This window comes from Saccostrea echinata, unplaced genomic scaffold (assembly GCF_033153115.1).
Source record: "Saccostrea echinata isolate AGI-Se365-2 ecotype Australia unplaced genomic scaffold, CSIRO_AGI_Sech_v1 ptg000056l, whole genome shotgun sequence".
Lineage (NCBI taxonomy): Eukaryota > Metazoa > Mollusca > Bivalvia > Ostreida > Ostreidae > Saccostrea > Saccostrea echinata.
Window position 1 is genome coordinate 5,525,850 of NW_026889805.1, and position 26,502 is coordinate 5,552,351.

At 34.3% G+C, this 26,502-nt stretch overlaps 3 protein-coding genes across 3 annotated transcripts in view; 1 reads left to right on the forward strand and 2 right to left on the reverse strand.

Annotated features, from left to right (window-relative positions):
• LOC133173442 (cytoplasmic FMR1-interacting protein-like) lies at positions 1-26,299 on the reverse strand. Its single transcript, XM_061308430.1, has 29 exons — positions 26,165-26,299; positions 25,302-25,520; positions 24,658-24,735; positions 24,261-24,362; positions 23,809-23,990; positions 23,272-23,497; positions 21,719-21,823; positions 21,386-21,589; positions 20,330-20,446; positions 19,981-20,058; positions 19,489-19,703; positions 19,150-19,297; positions 17,607-17,766; positions 17,431-17,513; positions 16,015-16,088; positions 14,961-15,057; positions 14,717-14,793; positions 14,318-14,426; positions 14,097-14,216; positions 13,538-13,737; positions 13,104-13,191; positions 10,000-10,143; positions 9,579-9,669; positions 9,287-9,417; positions 1,669-1,747; positions 1,235-1,350; positions 880-1,118; positions 647-794; positions 1-534 (listed from the first exon to the last, which is right to left on the reverse strand). Exons 1-29 carry the CDS (start codon positions 26,165-26,167, stop codon positions 367-369), a joined length of 3,801 nt encoding a protein of 1,266 aa, XP_061164414.1. The 5' UTR covers positions 26,168-26,299; the 3' UTR covers positions 1-366.
• Positions 1-26,502, reverse strand: part of LOC133173449 (uncharacterized) — a 70,007-nt gene that overhangs the window by 11,655 nt on the left and 31,850 nt on the right. The window lies entirely within an intron of this gene.
• On the forward strand, positions 4,945-7,660 carry LOC133173446 (sphingosine 1-phosphate receptor 2-like). Its single transcript, XM_061308433.1, has 2 exons — positions 4,945-4,956; positions 6,102-7,660. Exon 2 carries the CDS (start codon positions 6,111-6,113, stop codon positions 7,635-7,637), a length of 1,527 nt encoding a protein of 508 aa, XP_061164417.1. The 5' UTR covers positions 4,945-4,956; positions 6,102-6,110; the 3' UTR covers positions 7,638-7,660.

Genomic DNA, 26,502 nt, shown 5'->3' on the forward strand with positions numbered 1-26,502 from the left:
GAAAATTATGATTTTATTATGCATAATTACAAATGGTATGAATATACCGGTATGCTAGTTTGTATAAAATCTATACAAGTTTACACAGCATGCAATACACAAAGCGTATATCACTGTAAAATTACGTAGTCAAAAAATTGAATAATTCCAAAATCTTCAATACTTTTAGCACTCTTATACTGTTTGAAGACAAACGCAATAAAATGTTTCACTTTTGTAGAAGAGGAAGACAACGTATTGATTTTATCTCTGCTGCCTTCTTCCTGGATCCTTTAATTTTCTGAGATTCCAAAAAGACAAATTTAAGAACTGTATTGTTTCATTGCTCAAGGAGCAAAAAACACAGCAATCACACTTGAGTCAGTATTATATGGTTGTTGCTAATGACTGGTGTATTGGGGGCTGGAAACAGCGCACGTGTTCGACGGGAATACTTTCAGAGTCACTTGTCTTTAAGTATTTGTTCAATACGGCAAAGATTTGATTGTTTAAAATCTGGAACTTTCTTATGCGATCCACCATCTTCTTCAATTGCTGAAAAACAGATAAAAGTAACTACGTGTACATGTATATTACTTGCACACACCGAGACATCCCGAATTCTATAGATAAGCATCAGAAGTGAGGGGTAGATTAAGATACTTACTATGCCTTTCACATTTTCGTCCTTCATGTCTACACGATTAACTTTGAGAACGTGATAGCAGAAATCTAGTGCCTCAAACCTCCGTTGCTGTGACAACAGGACAATGAGGGCGCATCCAGCCCAGTTCAGTCCCTCCCCATAAAGCTCTCTGTAATAAAATTTCAACATTAAAATCTGTATCAGAATTTATTTCAGCACATGATACTGATTTTAAAATATAATACCCAACTTACTCGACCGAGTACTCGTTTTCCCTGACTGGCATACAGTACACAAATTGTATAGCACTCCAGAGTCGATGGAATTCTGTACACTCGTCAATGTTCATGACTCCGTTGGCTGGCTGCTGGCCATGCCAGATCTGGTCCTCAACAAACGTTTTGATTCTGGTCAATACGATCTCAAACATGGATAGACCGCAGCACAGCCTCTCTCTGGTAAGTAGGTCACCTTCTGCTGCTATGTCTGCTTGCTGTTCAAAGTCAATATCAAATTAAAATTCTATAATGACGTAAACCTTCAACTGAGAAAGAGGAAGACCAAACACCCTGTCCACGTGCTTACTAAACACCCTGTCCACGTGCTTACCTGAGGGGTACCCAGTTTACTGATGACCGGCACCACCTGTAAGGCAGCATATTTAGCTTCTAGCCTCTTCATCATGTTCTTCAGTTCTTGTTCTTTCTCCTTCCGGTTATCACCCTCTATTGGATATAATTTAAATATTCCCGTTGAAAAAGGAACTGGTACATTTTTTGGGCATTAAAAAGCCTCCAAATTTAATTGTATTCACATGACTCAATAATTTTACATCTTAAAGTATACTGACAGATTAATATTCTGTTTGTTTTCATATATTGTCGATAAAAAATTATAAAAACCTACAATTTATTTTAAATGTTCAATAATATTAGGTAAAAAATGTACATTTTCTAAGACCTAAACATTGTATTTGGACTAACAATATTTCCAGTAATAATCGCCGTTAGACTGAATAAGATAACTATAGATATAAACTTTACCTTTGATTGGTATAAAGGGCTTCGGAATGATGTTCTGAAATGGCGCCGCATGTTTCAAATCACACACTTCTTCCTGGGTCTGTAAAACGAAAAAAAAAAAACTTGACTTGGGTCACAAAAGCGCCTTCACATTTTTTTTTATAAAGTTAATTATCTTTCTGTTGTACTATGTAACAGTTAATAAAATTTTATTAAGTTATTTCAAAAGATATACTTCTGTACCCCCCCCCCCCCCCCCATTTGACTTAATAGTTGAAAACGAAATACTTGAAGTGATCAAAATTTACATGATATCATTTGGTCCATGACTTTTGATGTTGAAGAAATGAATGCATTCTGAAAAAGGCATAATTTAATATGAAACCTTCCGATCTCATGAAAAATGGGGATATGTTGCATGTGAGCTTGAGCAGAATATGGTTATTGTTGCAAAAATTATTTAGGTATGAATAGAATAAAACAGATTTAATACCAAAAAAGCAATGCATCCAGCAAAATTCGCATACACTGTATTTGTCGGAACATACTGAAGGTGTTCGATAAATATTCAAACCTTTGTTTATCAACATGCCCCGTGTAAAAAGAGATGTACATGTCTGTATGCATCTCTTGATAATTTTCCCGCGAAAGCAAATTCTAACATACATGAATCATATTTTTAACGATACTCAAATACATGTAGCTGAAAGTACGTCGACCATATCACTTTAAATCTCATTAAGCATTTGCTATTCGAATTTTGACAATCGTTGACTGTTTATATTGGGTATCTTTTTCAAAGGTTAGAACTTGATTGGGAAAAAAAATTGATAATATAAAAAAAATGCAAAGATATGGGGCGATAAGGGTTCTTGATCGGAGACGACAGGTTGTCAGTGGGTTGTATATAAGACACATTGGATGTTTAAACATCGTGCACTCCTATTACAATCTGTTGTTTATTTAGCTGGATAACAATCCATCTCCCATCACATAGCTTTAATGACTAATTCCATTTGCTATTCAAATGTCGTTTCTACCTGATTATTAAGTAAATATGCTCTGTTCCGCCTCTCTGAAACGAAAACTGCTCGAGTTTGTATTACCTCGCAATAATCACACGTTAAATGCAAAACATAAAAATTAAATTACAAAAGCTAATATGTTACAAAGATATTTTTTAAAGAAATTGGTGCTAAAAAAAAGTATTTTTAAAACATGAGACCCAGGGGCCTTAACGGACACCTGAGTATGAACAATACAACAAATTTGACCTATAAATTACTTACTGTAATTAAGTATCATAAGTAAATAGCAAAGGGGAATACCTTTTCGCAGTTGAGTATAAACTTCCCTAAAATGTCAATAGAGCCCTGCTCAGCACCAGAACACTTGACCCAGTGATCAAGAATTTCACAAATCTAGTAAACACACCCTTGCTCATTAAAACTAAGATTTTTTTTTAAAATTATGCATATTCACTACATAACCAATAAAGCTCCAACCTAACACCAGAACCCCTGACCCTGGGGTCATGAATTTCACAATTTCAGAAGAGACATTCTTGCTTATTATAACCATGCACTTAGTTACCTGCTAAATACCCAGGAGCAGAGAAGAAAATTTTCAAAGAAATAATGCATTTTCACTATATTATCAATACAACCCCCCACCCCCACCCCCCGACTAGAATCCCTAACCCTAGGGCCATGAATTTCGCAATTTCAGAAGAGGCATCCTTGCTCAAAATAACCAAAACACTTACTTTGTTTGCTAAATACCCAGAGGAAGAGAAGAAGATTTTAAAGGAATTTATGTATTTTCACTATATAATCAATTGAGCCCCACCTATTACTAGGACCCCTGACCCTGGGGTCATGAATCTCAAAATTTCAGAAGAGACATTCTTGCTTATTATAACCATGCACTTAGTTACCTGCTAAATACCCAGGAGCAGAAAGAAAATTTTCAAAAAATTATGCATTTTTCACTATGTAAACAATACAGCCCCGCCCTAACAACAGAACCCCTAACCCTAGGGCCATAAATTTCGCAATTTCTGAAGAAGTATCCTTGCTCAACATAACCATGTACTTACTCTGTTTGCTAAATACCCTGGGGCAGAGAAGAAAAATTTTAAAGAAATTATTCATTTTCACTATATGATCAATAGAACCCCATCCTAACTCCAGAACTCCGACCCAGGGGTCATGAATTTCACAATTTTGATAAAGGACTCAATGCTTATTACAAACATGCGAACACTTTTAACTTTTTGATGTCCAGGGGTTAAGAAGATTTTTTAAGACTGCATCAAATTTGATTCTTTTTAGCCCCACCCTTCAGGCCCCGAATGGGGAGGGGATCATGAAATTCATAAATTTTGTTCCCCTTCACCAATATATGCCATACGCCAAAATTGGCTGAAATAAGTTCAGCGGTTTCAGAGAAGAAGCTGAAAATGTTCAAATGTTAACACATTACGCAGGTCGCACGACGACGGAGCAATAGATCACCTGAGTGACTCACGTGACCTACTAAGAAGAAAGGGGTTCGTCCTACTTCCAGTACGACAAACGTATTCGAACAGCTGGAAACAAAGATAGTGACGCAACATAAAGATGACGAGTTCGTTATCATTTTGTATCAATTTAAAGATATAATAAATCTGTATGCCTACATTTCATCTCAACAGGTGTTTATAGTATACAATCTAGGTTTATCTACACAAACTTTTCATTAAAGTATCACGACCTGCCAAGTTCTTTGATGAATTTTGGAATCTGAGACAGTGATGAGAAAAGATACCATGCGGTGTACCTTTGTTAAAGTTTATTCTAACATATACAAAAGTCCCAGATATATACAAAACGGTTAAAACAAAGTCTTACGTCGATCGCATGCTGAAACGGTCAAAGACTCGAATGCATGCATTTCCGGGACAACTAACAGGTGGTGAGGAATATAGAAGATAAGGAATTGTCTGTGACCGCTGTCGCGCGTGTTCCAAGCTAATTAGCCTGTAATTACGGCCGTTTTTGGAGACGAATCAGGAGGGTCCCGATACCCCCTCTTGGAATTTTAGTCTAATCATATCTGGAGTAAACAAACATTCGTGTGCAGTGATGACAGGACTAATCTGTTACAAGAATTGGTGAAGAGCCCCGGCATGATAAGATCTGTTACCCATGAAGGATACTGGAAAACCGTTCAGGTGGCTGAGAGAGAGAACTCACATAATCTGTGTGTAATCAGAATATATTGTGTGTCGTAGGATCTTACACATAAAACTGGACTAATATACTACAGGTAAATTTTATGTACAATGTAAAGTACATTTACTAAGTGTGTCAAATGATAACAGTCTTTTATTCACACGGAAATCTGTACTATTAACGGAACTGTCATATCCAGTTAAGGATGTTTAACGTGGTTTATGATTAATTAATTAAAGGAAGTTATACCGAAAAAGAAACAAAATATACCTGAAAATATTCCCAAAAAAAACCCCCGATAAATCTTAATAATTACCGTGTAAAAATGGGAATATTGGTTAAATGCTTCCTTAGAATTAGTGATCATATTTAAACAATACTAATTCGTGGATTTAAAAAAGAAGAAAATGTTAGCATAATTTTTCCTCGTATAAAATTTCAAAAATTAAAATCCTTGCAACGTAACTATACACTGCTAACTAAAATAAAAAGACAGTATTCTGGCACTAGAATATTTGAATAAAGTACATGTTTGATTTAAAACGCTAAAAGTCATATTCGCAAAACCGTGGTTTAAAAAAAAATACTTAAACACAAAATGGATGAATAAAAATCATTTGCTTACAATACTTCCATTTAACCATTCCACTAACTAACTTGTAGAACAATAATAATAAAATTTACACCCCCTCCCCCCCCCCAAAAAAAAAATTGCTCACGTTTACCGACTTTTTGTCTAGTCTGTATTATCTTTCGCGTCAAAGGGAACAATTTCAAAAGGCAAAATATTTATCTTGCTAAATGAACGTCTTAATGTGTTTTCATTCCTTACAGTCTAAACTGTACCAATGCAAATGTCTCAATATATTAAATCATATACAATATAGATCTGAAATTAAGTGACCCGTTATAATTCAGTAAGTAAAAGACAGGAATGCTTTAGTTTATTCTTCGTAAATACTCCATAAAAATCCTTTGTATTTCTGAGGATCACATTTTTGGGCATATGATTGAAGCAGGGGTTTTTTCCCCTGAATCTCTTACAAAAAATATGGAAAAGAAAAACTTCCGAGCCCAATACTTCAAATAAATTATGTTGAAGTTGATGATGTCCATAAATTTCTCTGTTATTGTGGTTAAATAAGGTCATGGAAACGTTTTAATATTTGTATGTGTTTGTTTTAATTTCATTCATTAAAATGAAAATCAAAGTAACTACTATGACCCTATTTTATTTAGGTAATTAAAATGGGTGACTGCAACTTTAACTCCACCGAAGTTAATTTCCCAAAAGCAACCTCTGATCTGGAAAGCGTCACAAAATGGTTACGATTCTGCAAGGCCGCTTATGTAGACAAATGTGACATGTACCACCTCCGTCCACGTCTCTCTAACCTGTCCTTCTTCTTCAGCGAGGCCACAGAGGAGGATTGTCTGAACACCAAGCAGTTAACGGCTTACTGTATCTCCATGATCCTAAGTGTTCTCATCATTCTCGCAAACAGTGTCATCCTCGCAGCCTTTGTGTATGGCCGAAATCGTCTGCTGAAGAGCTCCAATATTCCGATCATCAGTCTAGCACTCTCTGACCTGCTGACTGGGATCACCTTTCTTTATACCTCTACTTGGAATCTCATCATTCTTGATGCTGGCTATGACTTTGATTTGATGAAGATTCAATACTATACAAGCATGCGTGCCAACTACTACCTCTGTTTAACACTGGATGGACCTGGCTTTGTTTTTGCTTGCATGATGTCCTCTGTTTTAAGTCTGGCCGTCATTGCATCAGATCGCTATCTGGCAATTTTTCACTCTTATCGCTATCACTTCTGGATCACTACCCCAAGAATGGTGATAGCAGTCATAATTATCTGGGTTATATCCTTAATAGTAAGTGTTCTTCCTTTGCTGGGTTGGAACAATTGGAGCGGTACCTGTCAGCTGACTGATGTTATGGATTATGACTATCTGGTGCTATGGAGCTCCATTTGCTTCATTTGTGGATTTCTCATTCTCTTCATATATCTGAGGATATTTATAATCGCCCGGAAACACAGTCGTCAGATTCAGGCACAGGTCTCCTCTACAACTAACACTAGTGAAACCGTTCCACCAGAACCAAGGGTGAGCAGAGATTTCACAACTATGAAGCCTAGAAACAATACCTCTAGTTCTCTTACAAGTTCCAAATCCACAGTGGATTATCTAGAAGACAGTGGTTGTCATGATGTTACAGAGATGCATAATATGTCCACACAAGAATCAAACGCCTTAGAGCCACAGAACAAAGAGGATAATGACAGGAAAGAAGATGCAGGCAATAAAGGAGCTGCAGCAAGTGTGGCTCCAAGCACAAGCCAGGAAGACAGTAAAAATAAAGATATCAATCAGACTGGTGAATCAGAAAGCACGACCACAGGGACAAAGCAGGGGAAGAAGAGATCAAGTGGTGCAACAGTGGTCTTCATGACCGAGAACAAAAATTCATCAAAATTGTCGAAAAAGCAAACCGACAAAAAGGGATTTCAGAAGCCGACCATGAAAGCTGTACGAACCACAGCCATGATCTTGGGGGCTTTCTACATATGCTGGACACCGCTGTTGGTGTACCTTCTACTGAAGGTTCATGACCAGTTCCACAACCTTACACTGTATTATTTATTTGTAGTGACGCAGCTTAACTCTCTGTTTAACCCCATTGTGTATGGATTCCGACAGATGGATATAAAAACTACACTCCGCAGGATGAGAACATGTCAAAAGGCATATTAAATCTTAGAACTTTAACAATCTGAACATGTATATCTTAAAAGCTAAAAAAAAAGTCACAATGTTTACTGTAAAACACATATGTGCTAGAATTGAGCATTGCATGGCAAATTTGTTCCCTTTAAAATGATATGAGGTAAAAATTAATTATCCTGCAAATGTAAAAGAAAACAGTCATTTATAACACATCTCATGCTGCGTGTAAAATGAGAAACCATACTTTTCCACCACTTGTTTTATTCCTTAAGAGTCTGTTGAATCTCAAACGCAAAGATCTGAATTTTAGACAACTTTACATACAAGCCACATACAACTTAAAGACAGCCATGTGGAAACAATTACTTCTTTTCTATGAAATGATACATTTTGTTTAATTACCAAAAAATTAGCTTAATGCCCAACACACAGTAGTATAGATCAGAGAAATATTTAGAGTTATAAATGCACATGTATTTGATGTTTCCCATAATAAAATGAATAAAATGATTTTTTTTTTTACTGTTTTTTATAGAAGGGTTGGACAAGTTTCTCGTAACAACTTGACATCTTTCAAGGATAAATAACACAAACTTTTTTTCTTCCGAAATTCAAATATCTTTGCTAAAATAGGTTCCTCTCTCACTTTAGAAGTGATATTTGTTAGTTACCGTATATACTCGCCTATAAGTCGGTTTTTTGGGAGTTAAATTTTGGTCCAAAACTCTTTGTCCGACTTATAGGCGAGTCATTAAAAACTGGTATTTTTCTGGATGACCAAATGTAGTATTTCATGAACATTTCCGACGATTGTCGTTAAATAAACTCTGAATATAGTATATCATTTGAGTATTCTAAGATTATACATAAAGTACAAGTATTTACACATTTTTATAGTTTAATTTTTATCCTATATGTGCATTACTTATTTGTTTAATGATTTAAAATTAAGTATCGGTGCCATTTTTAGAAATAATTGAAACCAAGTTAAAACATCGGAGCATTGATTTAAAATTGTCAACCGATTCTGGCAAAAACTTGTACCGACTTATAGGCGGGTCAATGGCAAATCCATCCAATATAACCTCAAAAAATACAACCGACTTATAGGCGAGTATATACGGTAAACAGCTTGATATTTGGCTAAGCCACATAATTTGGTGAAAAGTGCAAAAATACAAGTTTACAGTTCAACATATATTTTTTGGAGTTTTAGAAATGTATTAAGTTTTCTAACTGCAAAGCTTCTGGGAACATTTTTAAGAGTGTATTTTTACATTTTACACAATTGAAATTTTTAAATTACATTTCCATTGAAAGAAATATTGAAAAAAATACCAGTGTAACTCTTCTGTGTGGGAGATAGAAAATTTGTTTGTGGTATGTATCTTTATGTGTAATCTGAAATTGGTTATAGGCAAAAACTCTTAGAATATCAAAAATAAATGCACAGGGGGGTACATTGGAAAATTCTGACAATGTAATGTCGTTTTTTAGCATCAGCAGTCTCTATTATTTTGACTACTGTTGGGTCAATGAATAATAAAGAATAAATATTTGAAAGAAACTAAAATATGGTACTGCTGGCTTGTTGATTCTAGCAATAAGTATTTAATTTGAAAGCAAGGTCCAGTTACATATACAATGAAGAGAACTTTAGAATGTATAAAACTGACCAGAGCCTGTTCTACCAGCATACAGAACAGAATGGCATTTCCTACTTCTCGGAAACTCTGGAAGACCTCAGTTCTAAGATCAGGATATTGGATTAATTCAGCCAGCTGGGCTTGATAGTAACCCATAACACCTAGTGTCAAAACAATGCAACATAGATTTTCATGGTATATAAGTGTTCAAAAATATAGAAGTTTGTATTATTCAGATTTTTAAAAAAAATACATGTACAGAAATTTACAATTCTTTAAAAAAAAATCTCCAATGTTTTAAATACAGTGTTCTTGATCTTACCAGGAGAGCCGTAATCATATCTCAGAAGGCGACAGACTGGGGGCATCACCGTCATTAAGGTTTTTACATAGTCCATCAGAGTTCCTTTCAACTGTAGAGTATAGAAAACAACTCAAAATCAGCAGGAGATATCAAGTCTGCCCTCAAAGTACTATAAGTGTTGTGATGCAAATATCTATCAATATTTTCCTCTATTCAAACATCATTTACATGTTTTTGTTATACATTAGTCTGTAGATTTAAAAGGAAAATATCTGCATTATTAAAACAATAAATGGGTACAGCAATAACCTTGACCTTTGACCAAGTTATCCGAAAATCTACAGGTGTCGTTAACCATCCCTATGTTGTTTAACTTTATACAAATTCTGTAGTTTGAAAAGTACTCAAGTTATCAAAAATGACATATCATTTGAATTACCAAAGCTTGGACAATTTTCAGCAGCTCTTCTATAACAACTGCTATTCCCTGATATCCAATCAGGCGACACATAGACCTGAAGTGGGGGACTCCCACAAAACCGTGGTAGAGTCCATATATTGCACTAAAAGATGTGGTAAGGGCCTAAAAAGTGGAAAAATTTGAATATACTAGTATGACAAGTATGAATATACTAGTATGACATTAACAAAATGCTCTGAAATCAAAGACGCATCATTATCCATCGACTGATAAAACACAAACAAGATGAAACAAGAGGCCCAAGGGCCTTAATGGTCACCTGAGTACAATACAACAATTTAGAGGATCCAGAAACTAATAAATGAAGGTTTGTTGCCCAAAAGCAAGGAAAATAGTATGATTAGCATCAACAAAATAATTGGTCTAGTATCTATCTGCCCCCCCCCCCCCCCCATTTATCACTATTCCCATGCAGACTATTAACAAAATGTCTATTATTTAACCCCATATCATTACTTCTCACAATGGCCTCTCTTGGCCTTTAAAGAACATTTAAAAAGATAAGTTATTTTTGTCTAATTTTTATTCATCCATTATTTCCAAGTCATTAAAACAATGAAAGTACTTTTTTTATTATACAATAAATTTTCTTGCATAATTCTCTTATTCTATTAAGCTTTCAAATACATTATTTACAGTGATTTATTATCAAAGGTGAATGGCAAAGGGGAATAACTCTGCTCAGCAGAATACAAGTTAATAGAGCTCTGGTCAGGACCAGAACACTTGACTAAATGGTCCAGGTGTTCAAAATTCTGGTAAAATACCCTTGCATATTAAAGCTTTTACTCTGTTTGCCTTGAACATCCCCAGAAGCATAGAAGATTTTCAAAGAAATGCATTTTCACCATATTATTAAATAAATAAAGCCCCATCCTAACATCAGCTCATCTGACCCATTGGCCACGAACTCACAATTCTGGAAGAATCACCCCTTTTCATCATAACTATACTCTTGTTTCTTTACTTTATAACCAGTAGAAGAAAAAATATTTTGAAAGAAATTATGCATTTTCATTATATAATCAATAGACCTCCCCCCTCACCAGAACCCCTGACACAGGGGCCATGAATTTCACAATTTTGGAAGAGGCATTCTTCCTTATCATAACCATGCACTTCCTTTGTTTGAAAAATACCCAGGAGTAGAGAAGATGATTTTGAAAGGATTCATGCCTTTTCCCTATATAATCAATAGAGCCCCGCCCTAACACCAGAACCCCTGACCCACGGGCCATGAAATTCATAATTTCTGAGGAGGCAGCCATGCTCATCATAAATATGTACTTAGTTTATTTAATATCCAGGGGCAGAGAAGAAGATTTTTAAAGAATTAATGCAATTTTACTATATAATCAATAGAGCCTAGCCCTAACACCAGAACCCCTGACCCAAGGGCCATGAAATTCACAATTTCTGAAAAGGCAGCCATGCTCACCATAACTATGTTCTTAGTTAGCTTATTTAATACCCAGGAGCAGAGAAGAAGATTTTCAAAGAATTAATGCATCTTCACTATATAATCGATAGAGCCCAGCCCTAACACCAGAACCCCTGACACAGGGGCCATGAATTTCACAATTATGGAAGAGGCAATCTTTATTATCATAACTATGTAATTAGTTACTTTATTTAATACCCAGGAGCAGAGAAGAAGATTTTCAAAGAATTAATGCATCTTCACTATGTAATCAATAGAGCCCCGCCCTAGCACCAGAACCCCTGACACAGGGGCCATGAAATTCACGATTTTGGAAGAGGCAATCTCGCTCTTCATAACTATGTACTTAGTTAGTTTATTTAATACCCAGGAGCAGAGAAGAAGATTTTCAAAGAATTAATGCACTTTCACTATATAATCAATAGAGCCCCACCCTAACACCAGAACCCCTGACCCTGGGGCCATGAATTTCACAATTTTGGAAGAAACAATCTTCCTTATCATAACTATGTACTTAGTTACTTTATTTAATACCCAGGAGCAGAGAAGAAGATTTTCAAAGAATTAATGCATCTTCACAATATAATCAATAGAGCCCAGCCCTAACACCAGAACCCCTGACCCAGGGGCCATGAAATTCACAATTTTGGAAGAGGCACTCTTGCTCATCATAACTATGTACTTAGTTACTTTATTTAATACCCAGGAGCAGAGAAGAAGATTTCCAAAGAATTAATGCATTTTCACTATATAATCAATAGAGCCCAGCCCTAACACAAGAACCCCTGACCCTGGGGCCATGAATTTCACAATTTTGGAAGAGGCAATCTCGCTCTTCATAACTATGTACTTAGTTAGTTTATTTAATACCCAGGAGCAGAGAAGAAGATTTTCAAAGAAATAATGCACTTTCACTATATGATCTATATAGCCCCACCCTAGCACCAGAACCCCTGACCCTGGGGCCATGAATTTCACAATTTTGGTTGAGGGCTCAATGCTTATTACAATCATGCCAAAAGTTTGACTGCTTGAAGTCCAGGAGTAAAGAAGAATATTTTAAAGATTGCATTATTTTTGGCGGTTTTAGCCCCACCCCTCAGGCCGCAGGGGGGCAGGGACCATGAAATTCACAATTTTTGTTCCCCTTCACCCATAGATGCTATATGCCAAATTTGGTTGAAATTGGTTCAGCGGTTTCAGAGAAGAAGCTAAAAATGTTCAAATGTTAACACAAGACGCACGACGCACACCGCACGACGACGGACGAGAACGGATAGCAATAGGTCACCTGAGTGACTCAGGTGACCTAAAAATGTATATGACACATATTATGAAGGCAATGTAGGTAACTTTAAACACCTGGTGTTACTAAAACCAGATTGCTAGATTCCTAATGAAACACTTGTGCCAAGATTTACAACTGTGTAACGGTATACAAAAATGTTTGAGTAGAATCCCAAAATTATTAGTATATTAAATTCTATGACATTGATTAGACAGAGAGATGAAAATGGTGATAAAAGGAATCTACCCTTTGCCTCAGATGAGCTAAAAACAATTTGTGGGGGGGGGGGGGGGTTAGAAGCTTTGTTTAAGATTTGAGATTCTTAGTTCTTACCTTTGTGCCCCAAATGTAAGAATACGATGGATTGGGCTGCTTTTCTCTTTGACTAGCTGGAGCAAATGGCAAAACTGTCTTAACAAATCTAGAATAACAAAATTACAAGTATGTAAATATTACATATATCTAAATCATGTCTGTGTGAAAAAACCGTGCACTTGTAAAAGAATGGATATATTAAGGTTAAAGCATTCTTGAAAAAAAATTCCTGCAGTTGAAGTGACTTTTGTTACTTCAAAATATTTCTGATGTTGATCTGAATCTCAGAAACCAGAACAAAGGAATCCTTGAGGCAATTTGTTTTCCCACTGAAAGATGTCTTTTGCTGTTATTTGAATCAAAATTTGAAAAAGAGAATACTTCTCTAGAATGAAATACATTATGGAAATGTTTTATTATTATGTGAGTAGAAGTTTTATGTTAAGGCTTACCTGTTTGTGGCAGCATTGTAGCAGTAGTTTGGTAGGAAATCATAATTGACCTCCCAGAACACATGAAGAGTGATTCTGCCATACGGGGCAGAGACATTGTGGTTAGCTTCTCTCAGCATGGCATCAAAGTCATTCAAGGTGATGTACTTGTTCATCAGTTTGTGGGCCAAGCGATTACATTCTACCAGGCCCTCTAGCTCCTACAAAACAGGAAACCACATGGACATGTAACAGAATTTATAAGGTTGCTTTGGGTTACTTTTTAAAAAAAATTTTTTTTACATATTGCAATGCAGTTTTCTTTGAAAAGACATATAATTTTTCACATTTTATTTGTCAAGACTTTATTTTCACATTATTTTGACTACTAAGTACTGAATATCACCAAAAATAAGTGTGAAGTAAAATATTAGTGATTTACAGAACATGCAGTGTCATTGAATAAATACATTCTATCACCCAACATATTTCACTGAAAATAAATCACTGCTCAATTTTATTTACATATTTAAAGACTACAGTGATTCAAGGAAAAGTCAGAGAGTTCATGAATTCTTACCACAATGCCTGTCAATTCTCCTCCCTCAAATCTAGAAATGGCAACATCCAGAGCCTTTTGTAACGAGGCATTAACTCTCTGGCCAAGCAGGCGATTTAAATCTATTGAACGACCTAGAATCTGAAAAAAAATATGAATAATATTATCAAGAGATAATTCACTCAAAAAATTATTAAATACAAAATGCAGAAATAAACTCAAACAACTTTAAACTTACATACCTGAACATGTCTCTGTTTGAGAAGGGTCTTGTATCTATTGGCAACAGGATAAACTATCTTTGTTCCAAAGCTAGCACACTCTGCTCGAAATCTCTTGTCAAGCATTATACTGTAATATATTTCCTATTTAAATGCATTTTACTGAATTATATTTTACATTTTGAATATATTCACTCTCTTTGGATACTGCATAGGTACTTTTTTCCATGGGGTCATAATTCTGCAGAATCACAAATTCTGTTCAGTCTGCAGGTAGAAAAATTTACAGATTTCTTGATTGCCATTGTATGTCTTAATAGCTCTTTAAGTTCGCTATGACAAATTTGTGACTTAGTTTAAACTAATTTCACACAGAAAATTGTACATCTACAGTATTCCCAATGCTAAAACCATACCAACCTGCCAGCTAAATGTTTGTAGTAGGCAAAGATTTGATCACTGAGTTTGTACACAAACTGGTCAAAACAAAGGTTGACCTGTCAAGAAAATACTAACGATGTATAACAATCAAGAACCCTTTCAAATGGATTATGAGAATTTATGTGCACATTTCAATTCAATTTCAAAATGACATAATGTGTAGATATGATGAATATTTTGACATAAGAAAAGGAGAAACTGTCTGGGATAAATATACACAAACCTCTGCTTCCACTTCATCATAGAGGAATTGTTTGTGGAACTTGGTCAAGGCATAGTGACCACTATCATTGTACAGGTCTAAAGGATACAGGATATATCTACAAAGCAAAGATATCCACTGTTACAAAACTGAGAAAACAAAGAATAATAGACGTAAAAACATTGTTCAAGTACCTTATAGATCAGTAAGTTCTTTTATTTACATTTCCAAATATTTTTCTTAGAGGAACCTATTGAAGATAAAGTATGTTCAATTCTGTATGAACTTATTAAGGGGTCAGAGGTCATGGCGTGACCGAATCACACAGCGAGATGATATCTTGTCTACATATTTCTGTCACGGTGACACTGGTTTCGGAACTTCTAAGCTGTTAAAGCGATGAAAAAGATTAAATTATTGAAACACATATTTTTTTTTTCATTCAACAAATGATCATTAGTTCTTTCTTTGGTGTGAAGAATGTTTTTAATTAACTTAAAAATCACGCTTACCTTTTTAACCCAAATTCCTTTGAAGGTATGTAAACTGGAGACGATACCACCGCTTTTGACTTCATATATAAAGAACTCATACAATAATAGTAAGATTATTCTCAGTAGCGATCATTGTTTTTTCATTATGAACAGATATTTCCTGAACTGGACTGCTGAACATCAAAGTAAGTATTCAAATGTTGGAGCGAGGCGAACTCTCAAGACCAAACAGCTTCTAGGTCATTGTGTGTCACAACATAGCAATACGGTGGGCCGTTCATGTAATAAATGCAGTTCTTTTCAGAATATTTGTCTCAAATGTAAATAAAAGTAATAAACAACAATGTTAAAAAGTTCACTGGGAAATGAACTTGGTTGGTATGTGATCAAATCTTCTGAGAAGCCCTTCGGGCTTCACAGGATTTGATCACGTGACCAACCAAGTTCATTTCCCAGAGAACTTTTTAACATTGTTGTTTATTTCTTAAGTACATAAATCATAGAATGTATCCCTTAGGTGACCTTACAAAAAATCTAATACTAATTACTTTTAAATTAATTTTAACCATGGAATAACTTACTCCATCATGGAAGCATCTTTGGTTTCCAGAACATGGTCTGTAAGAATCCAAGGCATGGACATTTCAATTGGAAACTGAAAGTAACAGGATACTCACAATTACTGCATATTCAAATACTAAATGTTTCACAAAATCTATACAACTGTTCACATAGGCATGACATGCTCTGAAAGTTCATAGAAAGTCGATAAACACTTGGTTTTACATGCATATACAGTTAACCTTGATACATGCAAGTCAAACTTCATGGGAATTAATAAACTTTTTTTTTAATATCTGACTATTTGAGTTCATGAAGTTGAAACTTGGACTCTAACACTAATAGCAAATGTAGAATCAATTCTACATGTTCCTGGTGTTTGATAAACATTGGCAGCAAAGATACAGAAGTCCAACTGTGTACTTTAGTACATTCTTTAAGACCGCGGAACATGAACTGGCAAAATTGAAAATACGCAGCTTATGTCATTTCCATCTGTTACAGTCAAAACATTAATGACAGACAATAGAATGGGCGGGTACAATTCGGCACGGACGTCCAAGAAAACATTGGATTAAAATTCTAGTTTGAAATTCATTTTCAATCCACCTCAGCTACGCTAGATGGCACAGTGTTACTGATTGACCCAAAAGACAAATAATTTCAATTTCGGAATAGTTTGAACTTTAATTATATAAATCAGAATTTCTGTCCAGTGTTTTTAAAGAAATATAAAGGGAGAAATATTTGATTTCTGTTAGGTATGTGCATGTGTGTGTTGGGGGGAGGGGGGGGGGGTGACCAATCTTGAAAATAACAATTTAAATCAATTTCAATTCATTTATTGATTCACCAAACATGTTGGCATACAACCATGTTACATACAAAATGAAAAATACAGTGTGTTTTCAGATTACTACCAAAGAATTTTTTTTCTAGTTTGGACAATCCCTCCCTGTTTTTGATTGTCAAACATTTTTCAGGGAAGACATCCTAGAAATAAATATTTGTCAGGTGAAGGCATGATCTGACTAGACAATTTTTGACCCATCCTCTTCTAGAATCAAATGGGCGTCCCCTGAAAAAATAATCTCTGTCTTCTATGACTTTTACGTGTCCTTAAAATTATAGGCTAAGAAACTCATATAAACAATGATAAATATGAATTTCAAACAACATGTACTTTGGGAATTGAAATTATTTGTCTTTTGGATCATACATTCACACTTTGCGTTTGAAAACAGCTCAGGTGGATTGAAAATGAATTTCAAACTAGAACTTCAATCCAATGTTTTCATGGACGTCCGTGACAAATTGTACCCGCCCATTTCATTGTCTATCATTAATTGTTTTGACTGTAACAGATAGAAATGACGTAAGCTGCATATTTCCAATTTTGCCAGTTAATGTTCCGCGGTCTTGAAAGTTGGTCTTACTTGAATTCTTTTTCCCATTGTCATCTCCAGGAAGAATTCTCTGTACCAAAGCTGAGACAAATCACAACATCTGTGTAGAGAGTCTGAAAAATACATAGCAATTGATTTACTTAACAGTTAACTTTGTCTTCTTTTAGTGATGAAATTAACTCTGGTCCTATTGATAGGGGACAAACCATTGAAGTTGAGGAGGTAATTCCAGTAGAAGGACTCTTTGTGGAACTGATCAATAGCCATTAGATGTTGTCCATCAATGTCCTTCCTCAAGGTCTTCTTCCCACTGCCACCACTCTTGTCCGCAATCAGGGACTCCAACATTGTCCGTACCATGTACAGCTGAACAGGAAATATAGAAACAAGTGAATCATTGAGTAAGTACATACTGATGAGTTCTACACAACAATTTACAGTAGTACTGTCTGTCTTTTAAGATCGAGTAAGTACATACTGATGAGTTCTACACAACAATTTACAGTAGTACTGTCTGTCTTTTAAGATTGAGTAAGTACATACTGATGAGTTCTACACAACAATTTACAGTAGTACTGTCTGTCTTTTAAGATTGAGTAAGTACATACTGATGAGTTCTACACAAAAATTTACAGTTGTACTGTTTCTCTTTTAAGATTGAGTAAGTACATACTGATGAGTTCTACACAACAATTTACAGTAGTACTGTTTCTCTTTTAAGATTCAGTAAGTACATACTGATGAGATCTACAAAACAATTTACAGTTGTACTGTTTCTCTTTTAAGATTGAGTAAGTACATACTGATGAGTTCTACACAACAATTTACAGTAGTACTGTCTGTCTTTTAAGATTTGTCAACAATTTACAGTAGTACTGTCTGTCTTTTAAGATTTGTCAACAATTTACCGTAGTACTGTCTGTCCTTTAAGATTTGTCAACAATTTCTGTATTTACTTGTCTCCTGAATTACCACCACAGGAACACAATTACTTCATATGTCTCATATCATTATGCTGTCTCATATAACCATGTAATATTGACAGAGTTAAGAAATCACAATGACTATTTTTAACTCAAGACAGAAAATTTTAAAAACATTCCAGGCTAAATTGATCAAATAAACCCTCCGCAGAACTAAGGTTTATCAAACAGCCATGTTTTTAAATGAAGTATGTAAGAACAAGCTTCAAGAAAAATATTCCTTTATGAAAAGTCTCAGCTACAGTAATACTCTCAGGAATTTTTTAAATATGAAAGCAATTTCTTATATGTCCTGCAAACTGTGCAGCTTTTTTTTTTTTTATTAAAATTTAAATGTAATGGGATGTTTTAAGCAACTATCAATATTCCTATCAGTTGATAGTATAGGGCCTATAAAATTTTTATTCATAAGTTGACATACAATGTCTATAATCAAAATACCACTGTACTATGTTTATGTACAGATGTAATGCTCTTTAGTTAGTTGAAGTCAAACATGTTAATACCATTTTACTATGTTTATGTACTGATGTAATGCTCTTCAGTCAGTTGAAGTCAAGCATGTTAATACCATTGTACTATGTTTATGTACAGATGTAATGCTCTTCAGTCAGTTGAAGTCAAACATGTCAATACCATTTTACTATGTTTATGTACAGATGTAATGCTCTTCAGTCAGTTGAAGTCAAGCATGTTAATACCATTTTACTATGTTTATGTATAGATGTAATGCTCTTCAGTCAGTTGAAGTCAAGCATGTTAATACCTGTGTGGTTGAAGGACCAACATTCCTACGTGGTACTTTGATTGTAAATCCTTCATCAGGATCTTTTTTACCCTTCATTGCTGGGTCATCATGAGGTTCTACCCCTCTCATCCAATCAACACAGGTGTCTCGCACAGACAATATCAATCTGCACAACAATTGAATACAATTTATGTAATCATCAGTCCTTGAGAACAAATGACTCAAGCTAAAAAAACATTTTTATCTCTTCATATTATGAAAATATTTCTAGATGCTGCTTATAAATACATAAAGATGTCAAAGCACACTATCTGAAGTTAGTTTTATCTTGTGCAGTTCCATTCATTCAGTACATACACTTTGATGACATCATTTTTCTTTCTGATTGCCTTTCTCAGTGGATCTCTTAGACCTAGCTGTACAAAATCCTGTAGAGCAGCATAAATGTGTCTTCTGATGGCGTCCAGAAACACGGACTCCATCCTGGCCATCAGGAGTTGTAGCCCCTTAATCATGGCAATCACTTCCACAATGGCAAACTTTTCATCGCTGCTATAGTTATAACGAGTTGACTGCAATCATAAGAGTAACAGAATATATTATCATTCCATAAAATACACTGTGTTTTCATAATGACCTATCACTTTAGTAAGTTCTGGACTTTTTTTTCTAAATCCAACATAAAATTATCTATGTACTGCACATTAACTTATGTTTTCTTCATCAAAATCTAAAGGGAAGCAACTTGAGCATAGCAATAGAATTTAAATTCATTCAATGATAAGCAAATTAATGATGCAGTGGACCTCTAAAGCTATAACAAAGCAATGAGAACTTGTTTGATCTTACCCTCTCATACTCCTCTGCATCCTGGGGACATTCCGGGTTCTGGTGTGTGTCAGTTGGGTGCAGGAGCTTCCAAGAGTACTACAGTATATAAAAACAGTAGAATCAGTGATTATTAATATCATTCATTAAATTCTAATTTCTAATGATTTTTACTTGAAATTGTAAACCATGAAAAGATTATTCCTGAACATTTTCAAGAACAACTTAACATTATCCAAGATTCCATGTAAATAATTTAACAATAAAACGTAGATCTGCTGGTGATAAATATTCTATCCAACTCTTTTAATGTGGGTATAAGGCCATCAACACAATAATTAGTTAATTAGATGTAATCTACGGGACTGACCAGTTCCATGACCTGTTGTGTCCATGCTGACATTAGATGTAGCCCCCTGAGGGCCAAGTCACTTAACTCCTTATTCTCATAGTCTGACCTGGGACTCTCCCTGGTGGTGGTAATGGCCTTAAAAAGAGAATTTGTTTGTCATCACAGTGTAAATAAAAAGGAAGTGATTTTAAATATCAAATACATGTACAATCAATTCTCAAATTATCGCCATTCTATTTATTGCCATTCTTGCAATACCGCATGATTTTTCAAGAATGTTTTTCCTGCTGTATAAAATTCTCGTTATAATGCTAAATTCGTGTACCCCCACCCGCCACCCCATTTTCACAAGAAACGTCCACTTCAAAGTGTCAATTATCTCAATATACCGCCATAGAGGCATGTGGTGAAGCTGCTAATTGATTGTCACTATCTAGATCACCATTGTAAAGCCAAACAAGGTACTTACAGGGATTCATTTTACATACTTTAGGCAATAGTTCACTATAAATGACACAGCATGTTTTTTTTTTTTCAGTTTATTTTTAAACCAGACTTTCAGATTTACATGCCTGTACCTGTGTACATGAACATGTATATATTTTATAATAGTGTATTTTGTTTTAAAATGAAATTATTGTATGCAAAAAAAATATCTGAACCATTTTCAAATTTTTGAAATGTGTTTTATATAATAAGAATATAAATGCTAGATTTTCATTTCAGAGAACAATAACTCTATTTCTTTTTTTCTCAAGATGGGAAATTCAATTCATCACCAAATTCCTTATACCACCGTAAATTCTAAATTACAAAAGGTGGCGGTTTATTGAGAATTAACTGTATACATGATGTAAAACAAAACAGTGACATTTCTATTGTCTACAATTAATGTAAAATTTAATTTCTCGTAACAAAATAAAAGTTTCTGTTCAACCTAGAAAATCTAAATTTATCTTTGGAATTTCTTTTATAGACAAATTGTTACTATAATATGCACACTACTGAAATGTTTGATACATTGTACAATGGTGATTTCAGAAAGCAATACTACATAGTCTGAGTGAATCCTACCTCATTACTGTGTCTGGCCAACTGACTGATGTACGCCATGTGATCTTCTCTAATGGCCTCCAGATTAGCTAACAGGCTAGACTGAGGACTAAGCTGACTAGACTCACAAAATGTCCATCGTGAGGGGTCAAAGTTCAAGCTCTTTTGGATGTAATGGTAAGGTTTGATCTGCATGTCTCCGTAAAGGGGGACAACTTCCAATTGCTAAAGAAATTGCAAATTAACTTATTGTTTGGGGAAAAAGTAAGGTTTTCTTTTTTTATAATTTTGTTTTAAAGGATGAGATTCAGAAACATGCTGTTTGATGTATATATTTACATGATAAGTATTTACCTTTAAAATCCTATCTATCTTTGTTAAATTGACTCTTTTTCTGCCATCCATTTTGTAAATACTGTTTTCCTTGTTGTCCATCAAGAACAAACCAAATGCCATGACCTGAAATCAACAACAAATACCATTTAAACAATAATATAAGATCAAAATGTTTTTCAACAATAAAAATTAAGACTATGTAAAAACAATTATGGCTAGCCCATTATCCTAAGATAAGTACCTTTTCAGCAGGGTTGACAACTTTAAAAATATCATTTTGTTAATGTTGTTGGAAGTCAGGGCTAGGAAGATTATGAGCAAGTCTCATACACTGGTAATGCATTATTTACCTATTATTTTTATTATTTTACTTGAATTATTTTGGTACAGTGGCTTCCATTTTATCGGATAGCGGTTTAACGGATATTTCGGCTATTTCAATATAATATCAGAGCACAAAACCATTTCTTATATATTTATTAATAATTTCACCTGATATTCTGATGAGAAAATACTGGAATTTCGTTTTATCCGATACAAAAATTTGGACTATCATAGTGTTTTTTGATAATCAGCACCTTGTTCACACCTCCAACTTCGTATGTGAAGCCTTTGTTTTCACAGTTTGACACCAATTACCTTGACTGGCTTGAGTACGACAATGAGGGGATTAGTTATGCCTGGACGCACACAGGCACCTTACCTGTGTCAATAGTGGGCATAGTAAATAGATATGTTTTGATTACAGTTGTGGTGATCAGCTTGGGTTCAATGATGCACTTGTAAATTATGACAATTATTTGCAATTTTTTCGGCATGAAATTTTAATCATTGAACTGATTAGCTTGTGTATGACAATTTGCTCGGAAAGTGAAATAAACCTATTCAATCGTTTAACTTGGTCAATTGGCTTAATTTTTATTCATTTTTCAGTGCAAAATTTATGGTAAAAATCACAAATGGCTCGTTCTATAAAAATACGTCTCAAAATTCATACCATCTTTCTCCACATGGCTCTCAAAATCTCTCTTCAGCAGACAAGAACGAGACTGGTGAACTCACACACAGTATAAAATACGTAACCGTATTAAAGAAACAAATAAAATCGAAACAATTACATATATTTAATATTTTTGTTTATTTTTAATTTACAATCTATCCAGGGAAAAATAGTTTACGGTTATTAGTCAAGCATTTAGTCTACATCCGTTTCCAAAATGGCGACCGTCGAAGAAGGAATGTAAACATGTGCTGAAGAAAGATGGCAAAAACTATCAAAGAATATATTCTATACATCAATTTATTTGAAAAAAAAATTCATATTAAATTCATAAGTAAGTGAAATAAATTATTTTTAGTAAAGTCATTAAGTAAACATGTCAAAAGAAAACGAAAGTGCAAGCTTGAAATTTGCTAGCTACGATGTATTATCAATACATGTAGCTCTATGCATCTATCTTTGGACTCGGTATGGAGCAATCGTCTATTCTAATTTTCGGCTATTCGGATAAAACTAGGCTGACAACTTGACTATTCGATAAAACGGGAACCACTGTAATGCATTATTTTACCTTCACAAGCATGTGCTTTTCTGAGGGTTCCAAGAAGAGTCTGTTTTCATACATATGAACAGAGATGTTGACAACATCTGCTAGCAGCTCTTCATACCCTGGTGTTATTTCAAGGGCTTCCTTTAGCATGTCCCGGATTTTATTCTGTGTTGCCAAAAACATAGACAGATTCTGTGACTCCTGAAGAGACTGGGGATCTGCCATTACTTTTAAAAACTGAGCAGCTCTACAATGTAATAATCAAAAGAAATACCGGTATAATTTTGTGGAATTTATAGATTCATATTTCTTTTTTTTTATGTCTATGAAAATCAGATAGAAGTGAAAAATGTGAAAAGTCATCAACTGTCCACAGGTCTATCACCAAGAAAGTTTACAAAAAAATTCTTTATCCCATTCATCATATCATGGAACAAAAAAATTGTAGTCCAAAAATACACAAACACAAATGTAGGTAAAATACAAAATCTAAAAGCTTATTCCTGTGCCTCTTAGAGAGTTCTGAGTAAAATGATTTTTTTCTGTATAAAGAAATACCTTCTGTATGCCGAATAGTCATTCTTGACACTAGCTTTCATATTTTTTAGTTCATCCAACTCCGCAAATGTGTTAATAAATTTTCCTAGTGTTAAAAGGTAAGCTTCTGACACAAAATCATTCCTCTTCTCTTTGTGACAAAGTCTTTTGACCTCATTACCAAAACGCTCTATTGCTCTTTTCTGCAAAACAAAAACAAATGATGGCCCTGAAACATTAATAATCACATAAATTTTTTTGAAATAAATTTTCTCAAAGATACATAAATGATGAATATATAAAGATATTAAAAGTTTGGAAATATATCTTTCAGTATATTATTGTCATTCAAATATTTTTAATTTTTATCAGTTAGAATATTTCTAAAAATGTGCTTTAAACAGGTTAGTATGGGTATGACTGTACAACATAGATAACACTGATTTTGAGGACTCCTTAACTGAAATACATACCGTGAAATACATGAGGTCCATCAGTTTGGAGACCTGTGGGTCAAGAACTTCCACGATTTTGTTGTAAATTTCTACTCTGTTAGGTTGTTCATTACTTTTAACCTAGCAGGAAAAATTAGTGGAAAAATATCATACCTCATAATCATTTGCATGTAAGATCTTTTTTCAATTAATTAATTAAAAAGAAAAAAAATCACTCATCTTCTAAAAAGTAGACATTATTTGTTTTCTAATGATAGAGAATTCATATTGATGAAACATGGAATATCCTTAATCTTGCACCAATATTAATTTGCATCAATGAGGATTCAGAAATATGTTTACAAACATAATACTTTTACTCTGAGTGAGTGAATGGAGAAACTGAGATCTGAGTTTCTGTTGATGATACACTTACCTGTGGTAAAGCTCTAGAACAACATCTCCAGGTATACAACATGGCAGCATACTCCTGTCCTTCCTCTAACAACTTGTTCTACATAAGATATAACTCAAGACAGGTTAACATTCTTCAATCAACTTCAATTGTTGTACATCTTTAAAATATACATGTTTATTACAGCAAATAATGCACATGGCATGGAACTAATGACTGAGAGTCTTGTCTGTATATTCTGTGAATACCTCAAATGTTTGAACTTTTAATTAATTAATAAAGGACATACACAACATAGTTGATATGAACTTTATTTTCTTTTTCCCTGTAATTTATAATCTAAGACTTCCAATTACTGAGGAACCTTTGTGTGACTTTAATGCCTGATGATGCTGGGCACCCCTTCTGGATCAAATTTTGAGGAAATAAGAGCTAAAACTATATTTTTGTTAATTTTTCTTTGAAAAACACAAGGATTTCATAATCTGATATCTGTTCAAAAACCCTGGTAATTTATGCCTGCTCTTTTGTCTAAGAACATCTAATGGCTCAATGATTTTAAATTAAAAATATCTTTCAAAATTTTCAGTGTTTAACATATGTTGTAAAGTATATTTATATGTACATTACATATAACCTTAAATGCTTAAAACTTTTTAACATACAAGGTCAGCATGGACGGTGGCCTCTTCTATATACTTTGCGACTCCTGTTACATAGGCACTCCTGTCTTCAAAATTGGTATCAAAATTTGCCTGGTACTGAATGGAAAGGGACATTCCCTCGATGCATGGCTGTTGGTCAGGGAGAGGTAACTCATCCAGAACATCAACATTCTGAAGAGCATCAGTCAGGGTGATCTTTTCACCCACCATATGATCACCCTGCAAAAGATATTTTAAAAATTCTACAATCTCTGGATATATAAGCACCCCCATATGCATGAACTTCTGGTGAATAAATATTTCATTCATATATATTTATAAGTGTCAACAGTTTTTCATCAGTAATTTAAAAAAAAAACAATTTAATGACTACTTAGCACATGATGACTAGTATCAGGATATCAAATGACATACCATGGAAAGATAAAGGTAAATCTTTCAGTTAGAGTATCACAAAGCTAATTTTTGCAGTCAGTACCTATCAATTACCTTTTTTATTTGCTTTTACTTAATAAAATACAGTTACTTTCTAGACGTTATGAAACTTTCTACAAGGCTAAGACTTTAAGAAACTCATTTTTTAATTTCTTCTATATCCACTTTCGATTATCAATACACTTATAAGTAAGCAAGAAAGAAGTGTTGAGTTAGAATGTTTTTTACTGTCTTTGCCAATCATCCACATCAAAAATGTGCAATATTTATCTGATAAATCCGCCTCTGTTCTCAGTTTTATATCGGATTATCAAATAGGATCTGATAGACCAGACAGCAATAATCAACAAACTTGTATGCCAAAGAAACACCAATGGAGAAAAAAAGAGGATAAATAAAAAAAATAATATTACACTAGCTGTTCTTACCATTTTGAAAATTATCAAATTATTTTCTTGCTTAATTAATCACTAAAGTTGGTCTACATTTCCTATGTACCCTGCCCATCATTGTTTGCGGAAGTAGCTTTTGTCCGATAGATGGCGTTATTTTTAGGGTTTGGTATTTTTGGAACTGGGTACGATACCACAAGATCCGGGAATTAAATGCTGTTATAATACAATCGAAACTTCTCGGGCCTTTCCGACAAGCGGAAAAACAACAATCGAAACTTCTCGGGCCTTTCCGACAAGCGGAAAAACAACAATCGAAACTTCTCGGGCCTTTCCGACAAGCGGAAAAACAACCTCGAATGTGTTACGTAGGC

Bases quoted from the DNA above. Each gene is read 5' to 3' on its own strand.
- LOC133173446 (XM_061308433.1), top strand. From the start codon at position 6,111: ATGGGTGACTGCAACTTTAACTCCACCGAAGTTAATTTCCCAAAAGCA.
- LOC133173442 (XM_061308430.1), bottom strand. The intron at 16,089-17,430 runs GTAAGACCAACT...TGTTACTTTCAG, and splicing joins CAATGGGAAAAAGAATTCAA to TTTCCAATTGAAATGTCCAT. The intron at 14,217-14,317 runs GTATGTAAGTTT...ATTTTTTTTCAG, and splicing joins TCAAACAGAGACATGTTCAG to ATTCTAGGTCGTTCAATAGA.